Source organism: Prinia subflava, chromosome 2 (genome assembly GCF_021018805.1).
Source record: "Prinia subflava isolate CZ2003 ecotype Zambia chromosome 2, Cam_Psub_1.2, whole genome shotgun sequence".
In the NCBI taxonomy this organism is placed as follows: Eukaryota; Metazoa; Chordata; class Aves; order Passeriformes; family Cisticolidae; genus Prinia; species Prinia subflava.
Genome location: NC_086248.1, coordinates 90,054,645 through 90,080,656, shown reverse-complemented (window position 1 = coordinate 90,080,656; position 26,012 = coordinate 90,054,645). Strand labels below are relative to the sequence as shown.

General features: G+C 40.4%; 1 protein-coding gene across 3 annotated transcripts in view; it reads left to right on the top strand.

Annotated features, from left to right (window-relative positions):
• LOC134547244 (protein ELYS-like) overlaps positions 1–22,569 on the top strand; it is a 39,624-nt gene extending 17,055 nt beyond the window's left edge. For all 3 annotated transcript variants that reach the window (XM_063390977.1, XM_063390978.1, XM_063390979.1), the window contains exons 9-36: positions 505–637; positions 723–904; positions 1,372–1,433; positions 2,261–2,389; positions 4,482–4,572; positions 4,660–4,749; positions 4,908–5,048; positions 5,833–5,937; positions 6,061–6,154; positions 6,453–6,576; positions 6,681–6,737; positions 7,858–8,004; positions 8,746–8,933; positions 9,105–9,249; positions 9,346–9,477; positions 10,013–10,160; positions 10,246–10,396; positions 10,938–11,045; positions 11,505–11,694; positions 12,590–12,784; positions 13,979–14,408; positions 14,928–15,021; positions 15,937–16,043; positions 17,208–17,368; positions 18,369–20,157; positions 20,908–21,041; positions 21,487–21,593; positions 22,099–22,569. In XM_063390977.1, coding sequence (XP_063247047.1) covers positions 505–637; positions 723–904; positions 1,372–1,433; positions 2,261–2,389; positions 4,482–4,572; positions 4,660–4,749; positions 4,908–5,048; positions 5,833–5,937; positions 6,061–6,154; positions 6,453–6,576; positions 6,681–6,737; positions 7,858–8,004; positions 8,746–8,933; positions 9,105–9,249; positions 9,346–9,477; positions 10,013–10,160; positions 10,246–10,396; positions 10,938–11,045; positions 11,505–11,694; positions 12,590–12,784; positions 13,979–14,408; positions 14,928–15,021; positions 15,937–16,043; positions 17,208–17,368; positions 18,369–20,157; positions 20,908–21,041; positions 21,487–21,593; positions 22,099–22,288 — 5,624 coding nt within the window. In that variant the 3' untranslated portion in view covers positions 22,289–22,569. The remainder of the gene's footprint in view (positions 1–504; positions 638–722; positions 905–1,371; positions 1,434–2,260; positions 2,390–4,481; positions 4,573–4,659; positions 4,750–4,907; positions 5,049–5,832; positions 5,938–6,060; positions 6,155–6,452; positions 6,577–6,680; positions 6,738–7,857; positions 8,005–8,745; positions 8,934–9,104; positions 9,250–9,345; positions 9,478–10,012; positions 10,161–10,245; positions 10,397–10,937; positions 11,046–11,504; positions 11,695–12,589; positions 12,785–13,978; positions 14,409–14,927; positions 15,022–15,936; positions 16,044–17,207; positions 17,369–18,368; positions 20,158–20,907; positions 21,042–21,486; positions 21,594–22,098) is intronic.
• The last annotated feature ends 3,443 nt before the right edge of the window (positions 22,570–26,012 follow it).

The following is a 26,012-nucleotide window of genomic DNA, read 5'->3' as shown; positions in this document are numbered from 1 at the left end:
TTTATGTTTGCTGGGATGCTAGAGCGGTGTATGGAGTTATCTGTATAAGGGTGGTCAGTCAGTTTGTTCTGCCAGTTGTTTTCACTGAACAGTAAGACCATTATTTATTATGCTTAGGAATGTTATCTGAATTTTTGTGTTCCTGTTCAAACCTCTGGCTGCATCCATTTATCGTCTGGTCACTAATGGTGTTTTCTGTGGCTCAGTATGGAAGCCAATTCTATTTGATATCTTTTTTTGATGATCTGGATGAACAACTTGATGAGCTAATAATTGTTTATTTGGTTTGTTTTGGAATGGATACAATTTGAACACGAAAAAGAGGCATATGACAAAAACCTATCATATGGACATTTGCTACTCTGTATGTTGTTTTTGTCATTCTTAACAAAATTTTCTGTTTCATGAGTGAAATAACAAAATTAAGCCAAAACAGAAAGTGATGATGTAAAAACAGCAGATCCCTCATATTTTCTACAAGAAACAATGTCTTGTCTTTGACAGTAATCTCTCCTGACACCAGTGTATCAATCTTCAGTTGGCAAGTGAATACCTATGGTCAGGGGAAACCATCTACGTATTTGGGTGTGTTTGACATCAACCGCTGGTATCACGCTCAAATGCCCGACTCACTGAGGTAGGTTTTCACTAAGTGCTTTCAGTGTCCCTACAAAGGGTAATTTGAAAATTGCTGGTGAGCTTATGCTCTTGTTTTCTTTAAGGCCAGAAGAATTGCTGCATGACTGCCCCTATTTTGCCCTGTGGTCCCTGGATCCTGTCATAAGCATGACTTCTCCAAACCTCATTTTGGATATTCTGGTACACGAGCGCAGTCTAAGCCGGGGCGTTCCTCCTTCTTATCCACCACCTGAACAGTTTTTTAATCCAAGCACCTATAATTTTGGTAGGTATTTCACTGCTTTTCATTTGAATAGTGACAAGCTGCAGTGAAGGTCAAATGCCACTTAGTGGTTCTGTTTCTTGTTCATTGTTTGTCACAAAAACCAAACCAGAAAAAGCCCCACAAGCCTTCTCAGACCTGGTTCCCTTGTCCTAACAAGGTGCTTGCTCTGGTGAAACTTGTCTGACAGGCTGCTGAGTTTTGGGTTTGGGGGCCTCTGTACCATAGCCTGGAAGGGCTGATGGTCACCAGATGAAAATGCCTTTGAGCTGAGGCCCAAGCACAGCACCTGGGTAGCACTCGAGCTTAAGTTTCTTCAGACAGACAGTAACTACTTTTTATGGAAAGTGTGTCAGTGATGTGGTGAAGGAAAGGGATGCTGGAGGTTTGTCTTTGCAGACAGCAGTATTTAAAAAGCACAACGTGGTGATGAGGTGACAATGTCTGTCAAATGTTCCTTGTTTCTGCAGATGTGACCTGCTTGCTCAGCTCGGGAGTTGTCCACATGACTTGCACCGGCTTCCAGAAGGAGGTGGTTTTTTTCCTGTATCTCTGTTGAGACTGTCAAGAGATGAACCTTTTCTACCTTTTCTCTTGCAGTGCTTTGAGTGTCAGAGAGCACTTTATGCTTCCACTGCCCATGCACATGCATGACTACAGTCATATCCTGCCACCTTCATGCGAATGGTTCTGTTTTAGGGAGGTGTGAGCAGGGATTGAATGGCTGCAAAGGAAGGCAGCATTGCTGTAGGAGGGAGTGTGGTGGAAGTTGGGGAAGGCGTTTGCTTTGTACTGTCTGCATGGTGTGAAGTTAGGGCTTTGACCCCTGATGAAGTTGGGAAAGGAAAACAGCATGGAGAAAGGGAAGAGTGATTTAACTGTTTAAGAAGTGTGTGTTTTTTCTCTCAACCTTGGCCGAATGATCACTTCTGAGCCACTGCACAGCTTGTGACAATCACTTTCAACTGAAGTTCCAGCTCACTATATATACTCATATAAATCATCTTCTGCAAAACAAAATCATAGAGTCTTTTCAAGGTGGTTTGTAGTTGTATTAGTTTTAACTTCAGAATGTAATTTGAGTCAATGTTCAGGGAAAAGCAAGGCCTGTGTATTGACAGGCTGGAAAATACTTTGTTTCCTTCAGCATTGCAAGGGTTTTTTCTTCTATTGCATGTTTTTTTAGAAACTGGAAGTGTGCTGCAAAGTAACTGGAAGTTTAAGACACTACATAGCAATGCTTACCAAAATTGCTAACCTAAAGCCTGCAGCTGCTAATGCAGGTTTCTGACAGTCTAAGTGATCCAGAACCTTAGTGATGGAATGCTGTTGTAATCTGTGCTTTGATTGATGTTTCAGACCCTGAAGTTTTTGAAGAAGTCTGGTCCTTTAATAAGTGAAGCCATTCATGACAGCTACACTCGGTGTCTTGTAGCTGGCTTGCTGTCTCCAAGACTGGTTGATGTGCAGCCCTCCAGTCTGACTCAGGTGAGTGTACATTGGGGTATCCAGGGGAAATACATCCATCTTGTCTGAAGGCTGTAAAGGGTATAAGACCATCATTTTTGATTGCAAGATGTTCTTACAGGCAGGTTTTGAGATACAGTTAGCAGAAGTATCAATATTCTTAGATCCAGTCTTCTGACTGGGAACAGCCCTGCGAGGTCTGTCTTTGGTGACCCCTCTGTAAATTCCAGGCCCCAGTCCACATGCAGAAGCATTCAGTCAGTGCTGGGCATGTGCATCAGAAACCAGCTTTCCCTGGGAACTGCCTTCATCCTCTTCAAGCCCTCAGTGTTGCAGAGCCTTGGGTGCAGTGCAGTAGGTGGCAGTGAAGGTGCCTCCCTCAGATGTGCACTACTGCAAACACCAGCTTGCTGCACTAAACATTATTTGCTTCCTAGGAAGTGCTAACCAGTTACAATTGTCCACTGTACCTGACAATTTTGTCACTACTTCCTCTCATTTTCCCTTCATCAGTTGGCTTTTCTGCACCCTCTCAAACCTGATCTTTGCTCTGTAGCCTTTGCCTTGAGCTGTGGTAGCTCGATTTCCTCCTCTTAGACTGCCCTCTTGCTGCAACACCTGCATCACCTGTATCTCCCAACACTGCTACATTCCGTCTGTCACCACAGTGACTTCACACCCCTCTCTCATGGGTTTCCTTTCTTGGTGCAGCAAACTTTGTCTCTCATTTGAGGAGTTTCATGAAAGAGGGAGTGATGAACAGCCCATCTTTCTCTAGGCAGGGTCAAAGCTGAAGGGCTGGATAGTCATCGTGGAATAGAGCAGCAAGCACTAGGAAGGGGAGAGCAATCTTCCCCCTGGCTTCATCTTCCTGTCTCTGGGATTCTTCACCAGATTGTGGAAATGTGTCAGGAAAATAATACTTTTGTATACTGTGGTAGCTAAAATTTGAGAAGCAGACCCAGCCCATAGATCGTTTATTTTGGAAGCCTGATGTAGGCTCTTACATTCTGATTAGATTTTCTAATGTCAACTCTGGTGTGAAATTACGTGGGAAAGCAAAAAATTCTGTGATGATCTTTGCTGAATTGTGACCATATTGTTCAGACACTGCATTAAACAGGGATTGCTTTTGAATACTAGAAAGAAGAAATTCAGATTTATGGTCAAGTAGCTTGGAATTTTGTTTGGTACCCTAAGTAGTATTTGGCATGTTTCCTTGTCTAAAATCCATTTTCAGAAAATGATGGAAATATCCCATTATGTCTTCCAATATGTGGAAATTGCTCTTGAATGTTACGATTTTACTTAGAATGCAAACTTTAAAATTTTGTTTTTAAAAAAACAGAGGGAATAAAAAACGAAAATTTGTATGCAGGATCATTTCACCTGAAAGAAATGTCTGAACACCAGATGCTATAAGCTACTACATTATTTCCCATGTGTGTGCCTGCCTGTGCATTAGGCTTCTCAAGGACTGCCATGGCATTAGAATACAGTATTTGAACAGGCTGAAATTTCAGCCTCTTAGAACTGAAATGTTTCACTTCTTTATGGTACTTTAACAAATTGTAACTTAATGTTTTGGCTGTCAAAGCTGCTTCCTGTCTTGTTGGTCCCAAGAGCTGCCTGGCCTCAGCTTCACTGTTTCCATGCAAACGCAATCATGTTTGCTCTGCCCCTGGACGTGTTCCTAATGGCAAAGGGGTGTGCACAAGGTGCATAATGGGTATTAGCAGAGGATGTTACTGAAAAGAGTTAATTTGGACTCAGTAAATGAGGACCGAAACCCTGAGGCACAGAAACAGAGATTGGAACTAGCCTGTGTGAAGTTGAAATGTGAGAGGAAAACTTTGCTGTGTTCCCCAAACCAGCAAGCAGTCCAGCCTGTGGCTAGAATTAAGAAAGGATTCAAGAATATGGAATTAGTTGCATTTGCAGCTAAAGTCTGAATGAGTATCCAGTTAAAAACAAACACTTCTGTCAAAGACTCAGGTACCCTCTGATTCAGAGCTCCTGTACACGTCACCAACAAAAACTCCAGTGTCTGTCCAGGTAAGACCTAGAGGAGAAGTGTGTGAGGTTGTGATTTGCTTTTGTGTGTTCTGTTCAGGAGGAGCAGCTGGAAGCAGTGCTGTCAGCTGCTGTGCAGACAGGTTCTTTAGAGCTCCTGACAGGATGCATCAAACACTGGACTTCTGAAGGTAAGGCTGCTTGCATTGTTTTTCTGTGGTGTCTGTTTTGGTTGGAAATTGAGGCTTCATGGTTTGTTTTGTTTTCTCTTTTTAAAGAGCAGCCAAGTTCTGCCGTAAACTTACGGTTTGTTCTGGAGTGGACGTGGAACAAAGTGATCTGTACAAAAGATGAACTGGACCAAATCTGTGAGTCCTGCTGTAGTCATTTTTGAACCCTCCAGTCTGTGCCAGTGTGTGCTGCTGGTTCTGTAATGGTTCTTGAGGTGTCCTGGGGTAGTCCAAGTGTCCTTTGGCAGTCTGCAGTTGCTCTGCTGACTGGTGATTTTCTCTTTGTCCTCGACAAGGTGTTCCGCTGTTTGACGGCTCCTGCAACTTCATTGACCCGCAGACATTACAGTCCCTTCAGCACTGCCAGCTGCTGCTGAGCAACCTCAGCACAGTCCTGAACTGTTTCCTGACAGAAGCCCGAGAGCTCACGGAGAGAGGTGGGTGAGAGCACTGCCAGCCTTTGGTGTGCTTGTTAAGGTTTGGAGGATGCTGGGGTAGGAGCTGTGGAGTCAGGAGCTGTTCTTGTTTTGGATGGTTGGGAGAGAGACAGATGGAGCAAGAGGGAGAAGTTGAAATGTGAGCAGTTGGGATTTTGACTGAAGACACTTTGTGTTCAGGGGAGCAGCTTGTTGTGGAGTTCATGAGGCTGGGGAGGGGAGGCTGCACTGATTGAGCAGTGAGCTGAGTGAGCACCTGAGTGGCAATTACAGCAACTGAGTGTGGTGATGCTGAGACATGTCCCTAATGGCTAGCTAGCAACTGATAGTTGTGTGCAAATTGCTGGGAAACATAAAGGAAGCTGAAATGTGTAATGTGTAAAGCAAGTTCCTTGAGTTGTTTTGGCATCGGATTTTATAAATTGTTTTTGGCATATTGAGAGAAAAAGAGGACTGTAATCTCTTTTGCTAAAAAAAAAATCTGTGCTACACAGAAAACAAATGTCTTCTTCCAGAGTATATCTAATAGTTTAGATTTTATTTTTTCATTTTAATCTTAAATGATTCTGTTTTTTGTAGTGATTGGTTTTTGTTTTGAGGGTGAATAGTGGGGTTTTTCTTCAAATTCAGAAGTGATCCAGAGGGACAACTACAAAGACTGATTTCTACTGTATTTGCTTTTACTTCATATTTGTTCTGCAAAGGGAGTTTTGTAAAAAGGAGAGGAATTGCAATACTCATGTTTTGTGCAAAAATGCAAAAATCATGTTTTGCTTTTTTTCAGGTTTTTCAGACCTGACCAAGAAGCAGGTGGTAACCAGCCTCATTTCTTTGTATGCACAAGTGGTGATCTGGTTCTGTCGATCCAATCTCCTTCCCGAAGGTTTAGGTAAGCAGAATTTGTAGTACCAAAAAACTTGAGGCTGTGTGGTTTGTCTGTCTAGCCCAAAGCTGAAAAAACGTGGAAACGTGGTCTTACTGCTTTAACTTGCTTTTACTTTATCCCCTGTAGATGACCACATGCATTTGTCCAGACCTTTCTACAATTACCCTCTGATTCAGAGCTACTATACGGGTCACCGACAGAAACTGGAGCGTTTATCAAGGTGAGGCCTAGAGGCAGTCTCTAGAAAGCTGCCACTGTTAGACTGTGTGAGGGTGGTCATTGTTGCAGTTTAAACCCTTTGTCTGCACTTCCTTGGCTTTACTCACAATGGAGCAAGATGGCAAACCTGGAATCCAAAAGGTCCTTGCAACTCTTCTCTTGGCTTTGTGCTTTGGACTCCGTAATTGATGAGTTCAATGTGACCTAAGGACCATCTTTCCTGGCTCAGAAACCAGTGGCACTGGGAGGCTGGAATGAGTGTTCTACCCTGTCCAAGCCCCTGCTCCCTTTTGTTGCAGGGGAAAATGGGATTCTGACTGCCTGATGATTGATGGGATGGTTTCCCAGTTGGGAGAGCAAGTGGAGAAGTTGTGGCGGAGAGATGAAGGCGGCACTGGGAAATACCCCCCCGTTAGTTTACATGTGAGTGTTCTGTCCCCTGAAAACCCCAGCAGCAGCAGCAGCCCCTCAAGCCAATGGTTCTGAAAGACAGGAGCACTAGAAAAGCTTTTCATCTTTCATTTCAGGCACTGCTGGATCTCTATTTGCTAGAAAGCATTGAAGAAAGTGACAAACATGCAATTGTATCCTTTCTGGATTTTGTTACTCCTCCTTCATGTGTGTGCTCATAAATGTTCTTATATGTTTGTCACCTGTGTGCTTAACAACACATTTTATTTTATGCATTAAACACCATGTTAGCAAACACATTTAGAAGATAATTAAGTCCTAGACAGAAGCATTGCCTAATTTCTTTCTAGACTGGAATTTTTCTAATTTCTTTTTTTAAGTGTCTTGTTGCAAAGTCTCTTCTCATAGGAGAAAACATGTTCTCCAAGTTGTATAAGAACCTTGCTTAGTTCTTGCCAAATTTTAACAGAGTTACAAATTCTTAAGGCACCCCTCTCTGTAGCATATGACTGCTTGCTACATCGGTGCCCTAAAATGTACTGTTTCAGTGCAAAAAGTTTTAACAGTGGTCTTCCAGTAGCTGATTTTTGCCAAAATCATTTGTGTCTCAGGCCAGCTAACAGTGTTTGCGTTTTTTGTGTGTTAAACATGCTGGCACACAGAATATTCATTGCTTTGAAGCGTAATTTTTAAGCTGCTGGAACATGGAGACTTTGCCTTTTTTGTTTGTTGGCTAAACTGAGAAGGGAGCCTGGAGAGCAAAGGGTTAAAAATGGTTGTAGTCTCTAACATGGGATGTCAGAAAGGGAAGATGACCCTTGGAGTGAGGGATCCACGTGCAGTTTTAAACACAGTTTCAATCAGTCGGTGCTCAGTTGTGTTGTAAGGGCACCATAAATTCTGTTGGTTTGTGAAGTGAGGAAATGAGGAGAACAAAGCATCTGTAGAACTCGTTTCCTTTCATAATTGAGCATTGGGTGTTCAAGTGTGTTGATGCCCAAGTGGCAGCTTCCCTGACAGAAGCACAAGCCTGAGTTTATCCCCAAGATTTGCCTCTTTGATTTCCTTACTGAAATCCACAGGTGTTTTTTTTTCTCAAAGTATATTCAGAATGTTGATTTCTGGTTAAGACCTGATTATTGATACAAGAGGTTGTAATATCCTAAAATGGCAAGATCATTATACTGGGGTTTTCTGCTTCCTATTTTTTTAATATTACCATGTTTTGCTAAATGTTATTTGATAGAAGTTTTTTGTCTTAGCTATTTATTCACCTTAATTAGATACTCTCAGACAATTTACTTGCTGCTGGATATCATGCATTCCTTTCCAAATAAAACAGAAACTTCAATTGACTCCTTTCCAACTGCCTTTGCTATACCTTGGGGTCTTGTTAAGCTGATTCAAGGATTTTGGCTCCTAGATCACAATGATTATGAAGTAAGTATGAGACAGTTGAGTTAGACACACATTGCACTGCAGAGCTGTAATCAATAAAAATATTTTTAAAAATTGGTACTTAGGTATTAGGGACTGTTGGAGCTTTAAGAAGCTTTTGTGTAACACTGCTCTGACATCTACAGCTGTAAGTTATGATTTGAAATTTTGCTTTAACTACTTTGACAGGAATTTGATTAAAACAAAGGAGTAATCAACTTGAATAATGCTTAATATTTGAAATTTCAAGGCTGTCTGTGGTTAGGTTTTGAGCAGGCTGGTTGGGCACTGTTTCTAAAAGAGTGTTTTGGATCCTTGAAGCATGGAAACTGATGGTTGCAGGAAGATTTGAGACAAAAGACTGCAGAAGTGACTTTCTAACCTGTTCCTCCTAATGCTTTAGGTTCTTCTTTGCCTGTCACCATATTAATAGAATCAATTTGTTTCTCAAGTAACTTATTATTTAGTCATGTATTTATAAAAAAGAATGTTTGTGCAAAGAGTTTTGTTAATTTAGAAAAATCTGAATCGTTCCTTTTAAGACATTCACTTTGTTCTGGGTGGCCGATTGTCTTTTCCTGCAAATACTGAAGAATTTTCACTGGTATGTCCTGGATCAAGTACTTTTTTAGTGACACATCTAAGTTTGTCTGACCCACGTCCAGCCTTGCTGCAGAAAGCTGTGTCTGTGTTTGTTGCACGGGTGTGTGTGTGTGGTAATGCAGCTGCTCTCCACTTGTCCAGAATTCCCTGGCCCTGCTCTTCCATCCAGCTACAATCAAGACTGTGTCCTGGCAGCACGTGAGGATAATCGAGTCCCTCATGTGCCAGGGAGAGCACAGGCGCGCCCTCAGGTACATCCAGATGATGAAGCCGTCCATGGCCAGCAGCAGTGAGGTGCGGCTCTTCCTCACCGTCTTCTTGTCCAACAGGTGAGGAAATCTCCCACTGCTCTGGCATCCAGCTCTGGGCAGATGTGGAGGAGTGGTGATCCAAACGGGGCTCCCTGTGTTCCTTTGAGCTTTGAGTGGATACCATCAGTGTGGGGCATCTTTTGGCTGCAGTGTCCCCATTCCTTTCCCTGTCCAACACCTTAACTGCAGGTGCATGGTGGAGGCCTGGGGTCTGTTGCAGCAACACAGCACGAAGCTCAACATAGAAGAGCTGCTGAAGCACATGTATGAAATCTGTCAGGAGACGGGGCTCATGGAGGATTTGCTGAAGCTGCCCTTCACAGACACAGAAAAAGTGAGTTTGGAGAAGAACCAAAGAAATGTAAATTGTCTCTTTGCAAGAGAAGAGGCAGAATCGTAATGGATGTTTGAAACGTGTTATTTCTCGCAGGAGTGTTTGGAGAAGTTTTTACAGACCAAGTCTGGTGTTCAGAACCATGAATTCCTCTTAGTGCACCATCTGCAGCGTGCCAACTACATCCCAGCACTCCAGCTGAATCAGTCCATGAAGGCCAGCCTGACGGTAAGGGGAGATGTCCTGCTGGGTGATACTATGAATTAAATGTTACAGACCATGGTTGACTCCAGTTTAAAAAGTTTGTTTGCATCTGAGGAATAAATATCTGTCGTGTCTTTTCATTCAGATCCTCAGATCACTCTGTTATCTGTGGTTTAGGTTATGGGAGTTGTTTGTGTTACTTGTTTCTGTGAAATGAAGAGTATGTCGTATGTCATGTCTTGTGTCTTGCTTTTAACTGAGAGCAGTCTGGATGCTCCACAGGTAAAGTTTGCCTTACGGGTTTTAGTTGTGAGTTTTGGAGTTTTGGGAGGTTTTTATGCTTTTGGTTTTTTTTAACTAGTCTTCCTTACACTTATCTGGAACTACCAGGTGAAGTTGATGTGTACTCTTGGGTAGCACTTGGAACTTGCTGTGGCTCTGTGCAGTGGGTTTCTTCTCCTTTGTCTGTTGAGCCTTAGTAAGAGAGAGCAGAAGCAGTGCTGTGCAATGAACTTGTGGTAAATTGCTGACTTCTCGCTCCACACATTTCCTCTGTCAGAATGATCGTGATCCTCGCTTGAGAGAGAGAGCAGTTGCCAGAAATTCTCTCTTAGACCAGTATGGCAAGATCCTTCCCACGGTTCAGAGGAAGCTGGCAGTGGAGAGAGCCAAGCCGTACCGTCTGCCTTCGTCCGTCTTACGAGAAGGTAATTTCAGAGAAGGAAACGCCATGTGCAGGCAGCCCTGCCTTGGGTTACACAAGGCTGATCCCTTTCCCTCTTTCTTTTACAGTCCCAAGGCCAAAGCCATTATCAACAGCAACAAGGCAGGCTAATGCAGGAAATGTGCATACAAGAGCAACTTTCATCAGTAAAGTGTTGTCCAAAATCGGAGAAGTATGGTTAGGAAATGAGCAGAAAAAAAATACTTCACAATATGATAGGTAAGCAGCCCTTTATAAAAGTTAGTTTTGAGCTATGTGTGTGGAGCTGGAGAGTGAGTGAGTGGTAGGGGGAGAGATAGAGAACTCAGTTTGAATTGTATTAGTTTTTTGGTGGGAAAGTGCACATGAATAAAGCTTTGTTTAGCCTTTTTGCACATACAGTATATAACATCTAAGAATCTATTCATCATAAGTAGTGTTTGGAGAGTTTCTGCTATGATAATCTTCTCTACACAAATATATGTATTTACATTATGGCAGGTGTGTTTACAGTGTTTAAGACAGCTGAAACTCAAACTGTTTGTCACTACTGTGAAGCTGTTGGTGTACCAACTTGCAGACTTGTTTGTGTGATCACGTAGTAATCTTTTATCAGTTCCTGCTTGGTTATTTAAAAATAAGCAGAATTACAAAGAGCAGAGAAGAGGCTTGTAATTGTCAGGTGATTGTCCTACGTGGGATGTGGTTAAATAAACTTTAATTCTGGTATGGCTGGACTTTAAGGAAATGAAAATCAGTTGCATTTTTGTTTTCTTTCCAGTCCTAGAACTACAGAGCCAGCAGTCAGTACACACCCTCTTCCTAGTGCAGAGTTGCCTGATGCATTTCTTGGGACCCCTATTACAAAACTTTCTCAAAAATGTTCAAGGTATAGTAGATCTACAAACTTTATATTTCAAAATGGTGTGGTTTATCTTGTATATACATGTGCATGTGTGTATGCTTTTTTGGTTTACCAAGGATTCTGTTGCATTTGGTTTTGTATCTCAAAGAAAAAGTCAAGTTAGGGACAAAATTAGGTGGACAATTTGAAATGGTCTGTGCATTGAAATGTAGATGAGAGTTAGGTCACTTGTGCAACTTAAAATTGGGATATTCTTATGTCAGAGGTAGAGGTTTGGGAAATTAGGTGTGAAATGTAAAGAAATAATGAAAAAATGCCCCAAAGTGCCTGTTACTTGTTTGTGGGACTGATAGATCACCCCCAGCAGTGAGATTGCATTTCTTATTCATCCAGTGTTTTTGTTCTGCATCACCTGAGATGATCACAGCATGCTTTTTTCGTTTCTTCATGGGCGTTCCTGGTTTAAATGGTGCATTTTCACAGGTTGCTGGACTTGGTGGTTCGTCCCGTTCCCTCCCGCTCTGTGGCACAGGATGAGAGCCGGCAGTCCCCGGCTTCTCCTTCTTTTGTGGCACCCAGCCCCCTGAGACCGAGCACGCATCGCTCCAGCTCCCAGAAGAATCTGCCAAGAGCAGCAGAGTTGAGTTTACTGGAAACCCCTCTTGTGGTCAAGGTTTGTATTTTACAAAGTCAGTAGCAGCCAACCAAATGAAAAACTTCTGAGCTTTGTTTAAAGTGAATTCACCAAGTATTTAGTTGCTTCTGGACTGAAATTTTCAGAATGCATGTGTTGTATATTCAGTATGCTGTTCATTGTATAAACAGCCCTTTTGGAAACAGTAAGTTGGGAATTGTAAAATTTTAAGCAGGAAACTTTAGTTCTCAGCTTATTGCAATGGGCAGCTTGTCCCATAGCTTCGTGACTTAAATTTATTTTCATTGTATGGAACAATTCCATCTTTGCACCTTGTTCTTATGAAGTACCATCCATACCAGTGAACTAGCTTCATCCTCCTCATTTGAAACCCTTTCAATACTGTAACATAATCTGAGATAAGAACAGCTGAATGCTTCTACATGAAGATGTGTCGGTATTTTTGCAGCAGTGTCACTTCCTCTTGTATGCAGCTGATTAATTAGTGAAAAATCTGTGGCTGTTGCTTTGCAGAATTGCTGTCAGATACAGCAACTGAAAATGCTGTTGTGCAGGTTAAAGTTGGAATTGTGTGCCTTTTATAAAAGCAGTGTAGGAATTGCAAAAATTAGTGGGATAGGAGATAACCTTGCAGAAATCAAGATGTCATGTTCTTACTTCCTGAAGAAATAATTTTGAAAAATAACGTAGATTTTGTTGGCATTACAAAGATGAACCAAGGGAAATATAAAAAGCATGCATTTTTATCTTTGAGTTGTTGGTATTTTTGGAAGAATAGTGCATAGGCAAAACTTTCTGCTGCTATAAACCCAGTTCGTAATTTAAGCTAATTTAATTTTTGTAACTTAAGTACAGTCTTCTGTTTTGAAGATTTAACTGGTCTTAATTTAAGTGTTTTTATTTCTTTTCCTAGAGAGCTAAAGTTTTGGCCACATCTTCTGGTTTTCCTGGGTTTACTCCTCAGTCTATTCTCAGGTCCAGCCTTCGCACTACACCCCTCGCAACCCCGTCTGCATCCCCAGGACGATCAGTTACTCCTCCTCTGCGAGCAAAGGAACCTCGAATATCTTTCAGGGAAGAGAGCTCACATGCCAAGTGGACTGCTGGGGTAAGCTGGGCTAGCGAGTTCTGCAGATAATGCTGTGATTTAATTTAGACTTGAAAGTTTGCCAAAATGCCTTACACCATGAATCTGGATTGTGAATCAGAATGGCAGAATTTGGTTAAAAAAAGGATTGTGTTATGCTAGACATTCTGTGACATCACATTCTTGCAGGATCGTATTCATAACAAACATCAGGGACCTTGGTGGGTTTTATTCAGGTGTCGTTAGGACCTCTGGTTGTTCAGAATGTTAGTTCACCTCTCAGTTGTACCTTTTCAAATAGTAGTGTTGCAGGAAGTAAGAAATGTAGATGGACCCTCTTGTTTGGGTTTGTTAAATTTTGCAAATTGAACATTTGGGAACGGAAGAGAAGTCGTCAAGATGCATTGACTTCCAGCCTGTCTTTTTGCAATGTTGGGTTTACTTCAATGATGGTAAAAAGAGACTCCTGATGAAGAGAACTGCATTGTTTTGTTCTCCTAGCCCTAAAGTTCTCATCTTTGCTTCTTGCCTTGCACCAGGGCTAGCATCCATGTAGTTTCCAAATGCAGTGGGTCCATCTGACCTGCTGTGGTCCCTGCTGCTCTTGCAGCTGTGTAGCTGCATCCTGTGGTTCAGCCCCTCAGGCAGTTGCCAGCATAAAGTGCCCAAACCAGGGGCACAGCAGGGCATGTGCTGCTATCCCATGTGTGAAGAGCTCATGTATTGGTAAAAGGAGTTAATCATAACAAGTTGTGCTCTCTCCTGTATGAAATTCTTAGTAATAGTGGCACTATGGCCAGATTAATTTACTTGTTCCATGCCAGAGGCATAGTTGAACACCAGCATATTTTAGTAGTGCATATGTGTTGAAAGGGCAAGCATAAAATAGAGAAAGCTTGAGTTAGGATTTTATTAGGCAAAGCTTTGTCTTCCTGAAAACACACTAGTAAACCCAGTGAAGAGCCTTGAGATGACATTGTGAGCAAGATTGATTTAATCTTAATTCTTCAATGTCATGGAAACTCAATTAGCAATCTAAAGTGTGATTAATTTTTACGCACAGCCTTAAATCTAAGATAGTGCTAGAATGAGAATTAATTTTTTGTTGCCTCGCTAAGGGGATGTGTAACTTAGAAATAGCAGTATTTGTTGGGTTTTTTTGTTTTGCTTTGACAAAAAGCAGACTCATGTTGCTGATCTGAACTTTTTTTTTAGATGACAGAAGACGATAAAGCACTATTTGGAGCTTCATCTGAACATCATCATGGCTTGGTGGAGGATGCTTGGTCTGAAAGTAAAGCTAAACCAACTCTGTTTACTCTGAGCAGTCCTGGGGATGATCATGCTGAATTGCAGGAGTCTTCAGAACGCATACCTGGAGATGATTTGGAGAAGATGGATGTCAGCAAGGAAAACAGTAACTTCTCTCTCAGATCAGACCAGACCACTTTGGAGTATCATGATGCACAATCACCTGGTGATTTTGAAGATGATGTCATCTTTATAGCTGCTAAACCAGCTAATTCTTCCACTGAAGAAGCTGTTGATGTTGAAGAATTGGAGAAGGAGGAAGAAAGTGAAATGGTTGAAGATAAACCTTTCCAGATGAAAGAACCAGATCCTTCAGGACGAAGGAAAGAAGCAGGTGTGCTTTGTCCTGTGATAGCCTAAGTTCCTGAATTTTTCAAATGTCTTCAAAAGATTGAATTACTGATGAGTGCAGCAGTTAATGATGAGTTTTCACAAGTGCCCTTGGCTTTTAAAATTTCTTCTATGTTTTAAGTCCTTTTAAAGGTATCCTGGACCTTACAAATGTATACTTTCCTTGGCTGACATTTTTTGTGTGTGGTTGCAGCTGAAAGGCAACAGTATGGGAGTTTTGAAAGGGATACATGTTTAAAACTTTGGCTTCTGGTTATGTGTTAGGGGTACTTCTATAATTTGCAGGAGTTTTTTCATTGTTTGACTAAAATTATGCATCAGGCTTCTTGTTCTCCTGGAAAGAACAGAGGCCATCTGTGCATTTGAAGTCTTGGTAGCATTATTTTGTTAAGTCCTTGTCCTAGATGAAATGCATAAAGGATCACTTTAAACTCATATGAACAGTTTAAAAGAAGTGATGTTGAGGGCAACAGAGAAGTCATCTCTTTCTTCATTTTTGTAGGATTTGTGGAAGAATCAAATTATGAATGTCATACCCTCCCTGAGCAAAAGTTTAAAGCTGCTGAGGCTGCAACTTCTGGGGCTGGAAATGAAGGGTGAGCTTATGAAGTAGATACATCTTTGGGTTCACACAACACAGCTGCTGGCTTTTCTGTGTTTGAAAACTGGTTCTGACCTGGGATTAGTTCTTTCCTGTGTTCTTATATGGAAGTGCCTGTATATTGCATTCTGTCTGTGGCCAAAAGCAATCTGGCATGAATGTAATGCACACTGACTAGCTGTCAATTTGAGCCTTTTCTCTCAAATCATTGCAGACCTCAAAGAACAACGATTAAGACTTCATTCAATGGTCCCATACAGACCTTGGAAGAGTTACTAAGCAGATACTATGAACACAAGCCCTGTTTTTTTCTGAAAATTGTGTAGTTGAAAATGAATCCTGATTTTCCTGGCAGTTCAGTGGGTTTATTTTCAAGTTTGAATGCTTTCTGACAGTATTTTTTACACTTAATTTCTGGTTTCTGTGTATGCTCAACTAGCATCTGTTTCTTTATGGAAATGGAAGCTGTTTTCTCACCAGGTACTTTAAAAGCCACAACTGCTGAGTGATAAAGACAGAATGTCAGCAATGAGAGAACCCTTAATTTCAAGTGGTAACTTTCACCTGTACAGACCTCTCTTCATTTGGTTCTGAACCTCTGTTACTGTAGTTGCCCTTTTTCTACAGAAGACAAACAATACATTATTCTGTAATATATCTCTGTTATGTTATTATCTAGTATTGGATAGCTGGAAAGAATGTTTAAGTACTCCATTCGTTGCATAAAATGAGTTACAAAGTCAATTACAAATTGAGTCAAATTGAGTATGTTGACAGAGGAATTTCTAATTTTTCATATATTTTTTGTGGTTTGAAACTTGAAGATTTTACAGTGAGAAAGTAACTTGCAAAGCTATTAGAGGTTTGTTTTCAAGCTTTATGATAATTTTCTCTCTTTCTTTTCATGAAGTGAAACAACCTACCAGGAGTCTGAAATGACATCTTCATCAGAAGGAAAAGCCATGCTGGTTGCACCAAATCCACAGCTCGCTGAATCGCCGGAGGCAGACAGGGAATGTATGTTGGAAATGTTCTGTGTGTTAGGGTAGCAGAGCTCCTCAAGTGAAATGTGGAGTTTGCCATACCACTGTAGGTGTCTCAGATTGAAACAGTAGTAGCATGTTACTGCTAACTTTCATTATACTAGAGAGAACACCCTCCTTAAAGAAAGTCCTTGTAGAAAGTGCATAGTGAATCTTTTTGTTCTTGATTAAAATATTGGGATGCTGGTGGAACTTAAGGTATTATAAGGACAGCTCAGTGTTTATTTTAATGTTGTGCACCACTACCAATTTGTGTGCCGTGGGATCTGCTGCTTGATTTACTATTTTAAAAGATGCTGCATCCTCCATATTCAGCCTGAAGCAGCTATCTAGCAGTGTGCCTTTCCAGCCACATTTTCCTCTTTATTCCTTCTATGGACTTGACAGCTGATTTTCTCCTCCTTCTTTCTTGCTGTGGGGCTGCATCCTTTACCTGATCTGTAGTTGTCACAGTTTAAACCCAGTTGACAACTCAGCCCCACACAGCCACTCACTCATTTCCCTGGGTGAATGGGGGAGAGAATGGGAGAGCTAAAGGGGAGGAAACTCAGGGGTTGAGATAAAGACACCTTAATAGGGAAAGCAGAAGTCTTGCATGCAAGTATGGCAAAACAAGGAATGCATTCATCACTGCCAGTTGTCAGGCAGGTGTTAAGCCATCTCCAGGAATGTAGGAAGATGGGTCATGGGAAGAGAAACTTGGAATGTCTCCTGCTTTCACCTGCCTTTTAGGTTGAACATGATGCCATATTTTATGGGATGACAGTTGGGGTCAGCTGTCCTGGCTGTGTCCCTTCCCATCTCCTTGTGCATCTCTAGCTCACTCACTGCTAGCATAGTGTGAAAAGCAGAAAAGGCTTTGGCTCTGTGTAGTTGCTGCTCAGCAGTAACTAAAACATACCTTTTACCAACCCTGCCTTCAGCACAAATCCAGAATAGAGCATTACCAGCTACTATGAAGAAAATGAACTATCCCTGCCAAAATCAGCACAGTATTTCTGGCTTTTGGAGAAAGCCTAATGTATGTGGTAGGATGGAGAACCATATTGTTGGCTCTTGCTAGCTTTGTTACTTCTTTTTGCTTAAACTGACGTGATTCATATAAAGGTTAAGGTAAAATTCCATAACTCTCTTCTAGCTGTGATAAGTATCCTTGACAGTGAGGACATGGTCAGTGCTCCAACTGAAAATCACCTTGAGGGCAAGTGTGTGGATTTACCTGAAGAATGTAACCCTGAAGCAGCTGAAGTTGAAGAAGTCTCTGTTTCTAAAAATCCTCCAAAAACTGAGGAAATTAATGTAAGTAAACTATTTACCCATTTTCTACAAAATAGAAAACAGTTTAAAAATTGAGGACAGACCTGTTCTACTGACAATTAGGAGAGACTCAAAAATGTGTCTGTTTCTTGAGCTGCTTAACACAAGTTTAAAACCTCAGTGTTTTAAGGGCAGATATGTTCTTCTCTTCTGCATTTTCTGTTCCTATAACATGAATGGAACCTCTCAAGACTTAGGCCTTTGAGAGCAAACAAACCCAAAATAAAAGCCTAAAGTATTTTTTAAAACAGCTAGGCATTAGTTTGATTAACTTGAATTCAAACTTTTTTTTACATAAATAATAGCTCTAATGTTAAAGATAAGTTACAGGAGTGCAGCTTTTTTGTAGTGGTAGAAAACCATTGCAAACAAAAAGATGTGGGAACCAAACTCAGAATCATTTAGGTGCTTAGGTCCTTTACTGTTTGTTCCTTCTTAACACAAACAGTATTTCCAGTAATGAGTGCATTTTGGCATCAGGATATTTCTTCAAGAGATGAAGGTATTTAGAAAGTCTGTTATCTCTTGCAATCCAAGTGACTCCTCAAAGTGCAGTGTTGAGTCTGAGTGCTGCAGTCAGAACTATCCTGGAGTGAAGCTTTAGGCTTTGGGGACCCAACTGTATTTCACCCTGTCAAGGCAGTGGGTCACTGTGGCTGTGGAGCAGTGCAGAGGGCACTGCAGTGTGATGGTCACTGCTGGTTGTGGACACACCTTGTGTTGGAAAACTGCTCCTGGTCATGGATGGTGGCAAGTGGTCAGTTCTGAACAGAAATCCCAGAAACAGAGCATGTGAATTGCACACAGGGACTGCTCTGATCCCTGTGCCTCAAATACATAAGCTCTCAGCTGCAGTACAAAAGCACATTGTTTGACATTCAGGGTGATCTTAAGGGAGCTGTCCTCAGTTTCATGTAGCTCAGTGTGAAATTAGTCTGTTTGCTACTGAATAAAGCATTAACAGACATTTTTTTAACTTTAGGTTATTGAAGATACCTCAGAACCAGCACCTGAAACATCCCCATACAGTGAGCTAGATCCATCAAACAATCTTAATTATAGCTATGAAAATATAGAGCAACAGTTTGCATGTGATTTGCCTGATAATAAAGATAGTGAATGTGATGCAGCTGAGGGAGATGGAGACCTTTTCCTATCTCAGAGTAATTTTACCTTAGTTTTGGAAGGAGAAGAAGGGGAAGCAGAGATGGGAGACCCTACATCAGTAGATGCTTCTAAACCAGATGACACAAAAACAGAAGAAAAGCCTGTGTCCAATTCAGGAAATACTGAAAGCCAGGAACATGTTACAAACTCAGTGTCTACTGTAACTGGTGATCAGGAATCTCAAAATATTGCAGAATCACTCCCATATGTGCCTGAACCCATTAAGGTTGCCATTGCTGAGAACTTACTGGATGTAATCAAAGACACGAGAAGTAAAGAATTTACATCTGAAGTTGTAGAACAGTCTATTCATGAAACCATAGGTAAAAAGGTAACGAGATTCCAGAAGGCCAAAGCTCCCTTAACGCCTGTGCTGGAAGCAGTGGGAGAGGAAACCAGCAGACAGCATTATGGCATTACCCCAAGAACACGCACAAGGGGACAGCTGAGTAGAAATGCAGGTGTCCTGTCTGCAGGCACTCAGCAGCTGCTGGAGACAGACAGCCCAGCTCTGCTTGGATTGTCTCCTCGGAGAAGTACCAGGCAAACAAAAGAAGCACCTGAGACTCCCAGACTCCAAACAGAGGAAAATGCTCAAGAGCAGCCAATACCTGTGACGCCTGTTACTCCTAGGAGAGGTAGGAAACCTAAAGTGTCTAATTTAGTGAAAGCAGAAAGCCATTCTGATGGACAAACCTTGTCTGACAGTACACAGCCTGTTACTCCCAGAAGAGGATTAAGGAGAGCAAAGGAAGCTGCATCTGAACCCCAAGAAGAGGCTAATGAGGAAACGCCTCTTGCTGAAGGCAGCGTTGTTGCTTCTTTTACTTCCAAAAGGACTAAAGGAGGAAAAAATTCAGCTGGAAATCTAGAAACTGACAAGACTGACACTGATCATAAAGTTAAAACAGCAGTCAGTCCCAGTAGAAGTGCAAGAAAATTGAAAAGCTTTAATTTACAGTTTACTGAAGATACTGCCAAGGATCAACAGGTGCAGCTTAGTGACCAACCCCTTTTACCTGTGCCAAGTAAAAGAGGCAGAAGAAGAAAGATTAGTTCATCAGAAGTTTCAGAAAATTCTGATCTTGATGTGTCTAAATCATCACTTCCCCAAACAGAATTTAAACTTCCTGTCACACCTAGAAGAAGTGCTAGGAAGGCAGCACAAAACCTCTCAGCAGACCCAGAGTCTACCTCTTCTCAGGAAGACATACATTCAGGTGTAAAAGTAGAAGTCCTTGATACTCCTAAGAGAAGAACTAGAAAACTGCCCCCCGAGAATCCAGAAAAAGCGGATACTCATGAGCAAACTCCCGCAGAGCCAAGCAAGGAGCCAGCCACACCCAGGACTACGGTAAGGACAGGCCGTCGGGGCAGGAAGAGGAGATCAATGTCTCAGGACACCTCCCAAGGACCTGGTGGCAGTCCTTTGCTGCTTGAAGACATTAACCCCTCAGGACAGGAGAAAACATCAAGAGCTCTGACAGATCGTGTTACAAGAACCAGATCCCGCAGGACTGCCATCCATCAGAAACTGTCTGTTGAGGAAAAGGAGGCTTTCCTTTTCTCTCCTCCTCTCACAAAGCTGACAAAGAAATTTGAAGGTATGTACACTGTTTATGTGCAAAATAGGGCATATCCTCTTCTTTAAACCACAGAAAACTGAGGATGGCTTTATGTATTGTAAAGCGTGTAAGAAAAAATTTGCCAAGAGGCAGTTCAACTTTTGGCACTGTGTGACTGCCTGCTCAGTTCTGGGAAAAACAGATTATGAAGCTGATCTAAGAAGTGAAATTAAATTTAAGCTATGTTTTTGTAAGGAACCTAATTTCTGTCAGATTTTGAAAACCAGAGATTATTTGTGAATATGTGATTGCCATTCCTTTCCCCCAACAGAGAAATAAAGGATGTGTGCTTCCAAATTCTGTTTAGTTTTCAAGTTCAGATGAGCTGCATCTTGCAACAAACTGTACAGCTGTTTAATTATGGGATTCTTTTTCGTGTGTACTTGGACAGTGAAATTAGTGTACACAGGAGTCTTTTAATTTAGAGTACATAGCAAGTTTTTTTGAGATGTGTAAGGACTGTTGATGGCTCTCGAGTGTAATATCTTTGATTATGTAGGTGCAGGTAAAATCACTCCACTGGCTTAGTTTTGTTTCACTATTTTTAGTAACAGAATGAATCCCAAGGGGCGGTTACTAGGGGGAAAATGCCTTTGCATGGAATGTTTATGAAGCTGATTAGGCCCTTATTTTTGGAAACTATTATGCTCTTATTTGTCAGCTGTAATTTAATAATACTGTCCCTTATGTATAACGTATGTGCATGCTAACAATGCGTTGTCATTTTAGCTGGAAAAACAGACCATCCCGTGGAGTTGAAGGATTTAGACCCGGATTTGTCTTCTCAGTTTGTCTTCTCACCCCCTCTTTTGAGGTCAAGGACAAAAAATGTAGCTAGCATTTCCCGAATTGTGAAAGAAGCAGTAAGTAAAAACTCCAGTTGTCCCATATTCTTGATTTTAATCCTGTACCATTTTTTTCAGATAGTGCTTTCCAATGCTTTGTCTTTTTTATTGGAACAATATCAAAAAAGAACTGTAAATTAATCAGCTAGAAATTTTATTGTTTTTCTTTATGAAAACTAGCTACGAAAGTCAATTTTGAATCTATGTAAATCAAGACTTGATAAATACTGTTTTGCCTTTAACAAAAGGCACAGTGGCTCTCTTTAAACTTACTTGCTATGTTATTTGTTAATTTCAGAATTTTAACTTTTGGGATGGCAAAATAATTTGATGTGGAAGGTTTGTTTTTGCAAGCAAAGGGAACTTTTGGAAATAACTTTGGCACGGTTTCTTAATGAAAAAACCATTCTGTAGAAGTCTAAGGAACTTGTTCATGAGTAACATTTTTGTTGTCTTAACATAGGAGCTTCCAGCTAAAGAGGAAGAGGATACCAAACCCGTAGAGTCTGAGGAAAAGCAAAAATTGAAGAGAGGTAGAACTCCAAAATCAAAAATGAAGAAAGCAAGCAAGTATGAAACAAGTTTTGAACAGTTATTTGCATTTTTTAATGTGATGGTGATTCAGCTGTTAAGTACCAAACTACTGCTTCCTCTCTTGGTTGTGCAGGTCTTCTCTCACTCTGTCAGCCTGTCCAGCTTGCTGGTCTAATAGGCACCTTTCCCCCAGTTAAGGGTTTGGTTTGCTAATGGAAATGGAAGACGGAGGGAATAGAAAAGGGAAAGTGGATATTAATTGCAGTGGTGACATTTCCATGCTTTTGCATTGTCTTACTCTACCTTATGAAACCACACTCTTCAGTTTAGTTTCTCTTCGAAGGTGGGAAGAGGCCAGACAATGAGTAAAGGGAATGAAAGCAAAATGGAACTTTATTTTTGCACCTTTTCTGCCTTGATCCTAACTACAAAGAAGACCATGGGGTTTTTTGGAATTGATTTTGGAATGCCCTGTCGTTTTTATCCTCGATTAAATACTGTTAGTGATGAAAAATTGATTTGATGCCTGTTCTTCTTTCAGAACCACAAAAGAAGGTTCTTGGTCACCTCCACCAGTTGAAATAAAATTCATCTCTCCTTTTGGAAGTCCAGTGGGTGGAACAAAAACCAAACAGAAAGAAACTACAGAAGCAGCAGGGAAGACCCTAAGAAAGAACAAAAAAAGACTGTCTAGTTTTCCAAAGCCAGTTGTGCGCCGGAAGATGCTGTAACTGTTTTTTTAAGTTTATAATGTACGCCACTGTTTGTAAAGTCATCAAAATTGTGTGGATTAGTAAAAAGAAGAAAAATCATCTAATTTGGAAGAGATAATTTATATAAATTATTGTAAAACTTCATTAAAAAATGGTCTTCAGTAAGTAACTCCATATGGAGTATGATTTCCTCAGTCAATGCAGTTTTCTATTTTATATTAAGACTTCATACATTTATATAATATGTAAATACAGCTTATTTTAGGAATGTGAAATAAAAATGTATACTTCACAATGTGCTTACTGTCTGATAGCTTTTTGAGGGAATATTGGGTTGAATGACCTGTATTGCTCAGAACTTTTAATGTTGGATTGTGGGAGTTACAGACTCTCAAAAGTGATTCCAAAAGCTTTTTAAAAGTTTGTTTAGAATTCCTATAACAAGTAAACATTTTCAACATACTGGTTTTAATTTTAAAATTATGTTTGACCTTCTGGCACAAATAATTGGACTCACAATACAAACTGGTAATTCCTTACATTCACGGTTAAGTTGTACTGTATTGAAGTCAGAATGTAAACAACTGTGTTTTAATCTGTGCAATATTTTGTTTTTGTATTTGTCTTAAACTTTGGAAAAGCTGCTCTTTAGTTCATAAAACCAGATCACACCTCAGATGTGTCATTAATTCTTAAAATTTGTTGTCAGCAAAAAGTCAACTGTACAGATGGTGTGATGCTTACAATAGCATATCAGATTTAAAAGGATACTACCCAGATACTTTGAAGTTCCAGCCAAAATTATTTTCGTAATTTGACTGCTACTATAAATGAAATACTTACTGTCTGTAAACATGCTTTGCAATATTTGAAACCTGCATATCGCAGCACTGAAAACCTGATGGTAAAGCCTATATAATAGTCTGCGAAAGGTACAAAAATGTACAGAAATCTTAGTTACAAACCGTATTTTTGAATAATTATTTCATTAACAGTCTTGGGTTAAGGAGTATATGTCCCTATAAAATTTCAATTTGTATAAATAAAGTCACAAACCTATTCTTTTAAAAGCAGACATGGAAGTACTATTTTGATGTGCAGTCTTTTAGACAATGGATTATTTTTCTGTATGTTAATTTATATATGGATGCAACTTTGAAGCCTACAGAATGGTGGAACCTGATATTAAACTTTTCAAATAGTAAAAACTGCTACAGTTATTTTAAGACATAAGTTATTTATTAAACAATAGCTTGTACATAGTGAATGAATGTGTTAATAACAGACTAAGCCTGTGAAAGAAGATTGTTCTGGGGCCATGATTTTTCTGTCTCAGAATAGATCATTCTAGAGAAGCAATTGCATGTACTTGAATATTTTTCTCCTTGGGGAAGTATTCATGACTGAATGAAAGCAAAAAAAAAAAGTCAAATCTTTAAAATGTGAAAGTGGCAGTAAATTGAGACCTTTGAGTTAAGTTAGTAATTATTTTCTCTGTGTATTTTGTACTTGAATGACTACAAATATGGTCAAAGAGGGAAGGGGAGGGAAGATAAGCAATATTTTTTATATTCACATTGCACAGAAGTACAGTGAAAAGCTCAGAAAATGGGGTAAAAGGTCAAATTTTAAAAATTGGAATAGAATACAGATGGGAAATCTGTTTTTTGTAGTGTGCAAGAGTGTGAAATACTCTGCTTATTGTCAAATGGAATTGACTGATGAAATGGTAGTGAAGATTGCTTAATAGAGTTTTAATGCATTTCTGTCATTTATACGTATATATGTATATTTTTGGTATGGAAATGAATTTGAACAAATGAAAATATAGCATTAGCTGATTTTATTAGTTTTTAGCATCTATTTTATTTACACCTCAGCTAAAATATCCTCATTTGTCTGTGCTTAGGAAGAAAGCAAGCATTAGCAAAAGACAATTGGCATTTAATAACCTCTAAAGGTTTGCAATTTTCTAGTAACTTTTGACTTAAAAGGGGTTTTAATTATGTGTTGAAATGTTTTGCTCTTTTTTTATAACTTGGATTCGATGCATAGTTCTGCTGTGCTGACCAGTTTCCCCAAGGAGCAGTGTAAAAAGGAGCATAATGTGTAACAAGGAGTGAGAGCTAAGAAATTTGAAGGACATAGAAGGAAATGGAAGCAAAACCAGACCTGTGACTCTTCAGAGCCTGAGAAAAGGAAGAAGCTGAGGAACAGTGTTAGGGCGCCAGCTCAAGGATGGGTTTATAATGGAGAAAATAGACTTTATGTGGGTGCTTTCTGTGTAGGCTTGCTACATGTGTGAAGGGTGAGTGGTAAGGATTTGCAGCTGTTTGCACATGCAGCTGAGAGGGAGAGCAGTAGCAGCCAGAGAAGGGCAGGAGGGGCCTGTGAGAGGAGGTGGGATGCACTGTGGTGGTGGATGAATGCAGAAAGCTGTGGGGGCACAGAGCTGCAGTTCTCTTGCAGACAAGGTGGGAATTTCACAGGAGCTACAGCTCATTGCTAAATGGAACATTCTGAAGTTTTCCTGTAGGAAAGTGCTTGAAGGGTGTATGTTTTTATCCCCTAAAGAAGTGCTGGTTAGCTAAAAGCTGAAGCCAGATTGTGCGTCTGTACCTTTGGGGTGTAACCCCAGACAAAACTGCTGTAAGGTTGACCACCTTGGGACAGCAGAATTGTAGCTTTCAGGAAGAATAAAATGGGATGCAATGGCAGATTTTATTTACAGGAAGCACATAGGAGGAGATGTTCGTGATGGGGAGTATGAATAACATTAAGGACTGTTGATAGAAGGTATTTTGTAAAGAAAAGAAATGTTGCAGTGGAAATGGTTCTCTTGAGTTACCTCAAAACCTTTTTTTTTCTTCAAATATTGATAAGCTATGGCTGATGAAAGTGTTCCAGGTTATAACATGAAGGAGAGTTACATCTATTTTACTTTCAATAGCCACCCAGTCCTTGAAGAGCTAATTGATTCATGTTGACTTTGTTTATTTGCCTTAATATTTGTACATGCCCAGTATGCAGGTAAGGGCACAGATAACTATTTAATCCCCCATCAGAAATACTCTCATGGAAGACTACTCTCAGGGTTGTCAGTGCAATAAATTTGTTTGCTGCAATTTCATTACTTCCCGTGTAACTAATATATAGCAAAGTTGTTGATTTCTGGTGGGGTAAAAAAAAAAAAAAGAAGCTATAGGCAGGAAACAACCTACAAGTTCTCATGAGTAGTTAGGCAATGCTTGCAACCAGTTAGTCTAGGCAAATCTGAAAATACGGAAATAACAGAATTTTAGCTAACAGGACAGTGTTTGCTACTTTTGTTCGTACTTTTGTGCAAACTTCTGGGTTTCCATTCCAGGAATGCTTTTTTCACCAAAGTAGTCAAGGTAGAGTCTCTTTGATATGCTTGAAGATAAATGTTCTGTGGTTCCTGTTGAATTAAAGCTGTCCCTAAAATAAAATGCATTTTCCAGCACTGAGCTGTGTGGATGACCAATATGTGAGGTAGAGGGAAAAATGCAAGTTCTGGTTACTGATGTGTCTGCTCAGGTCAGTTCCTCGGCTGTGTCATGACTCACAGCAGGCACTGATGTGCTGTGCATTGCTGCAGAACTTGCTTTAAACCTGAACTGAAATATGAATTATTAGTGATTGACTGCCTGCTTGTATTTTGATACTACAGCTGGGATTTTAATAACAATGAGAGAAGGATGCAGGAGGTGAGTGTGTGATT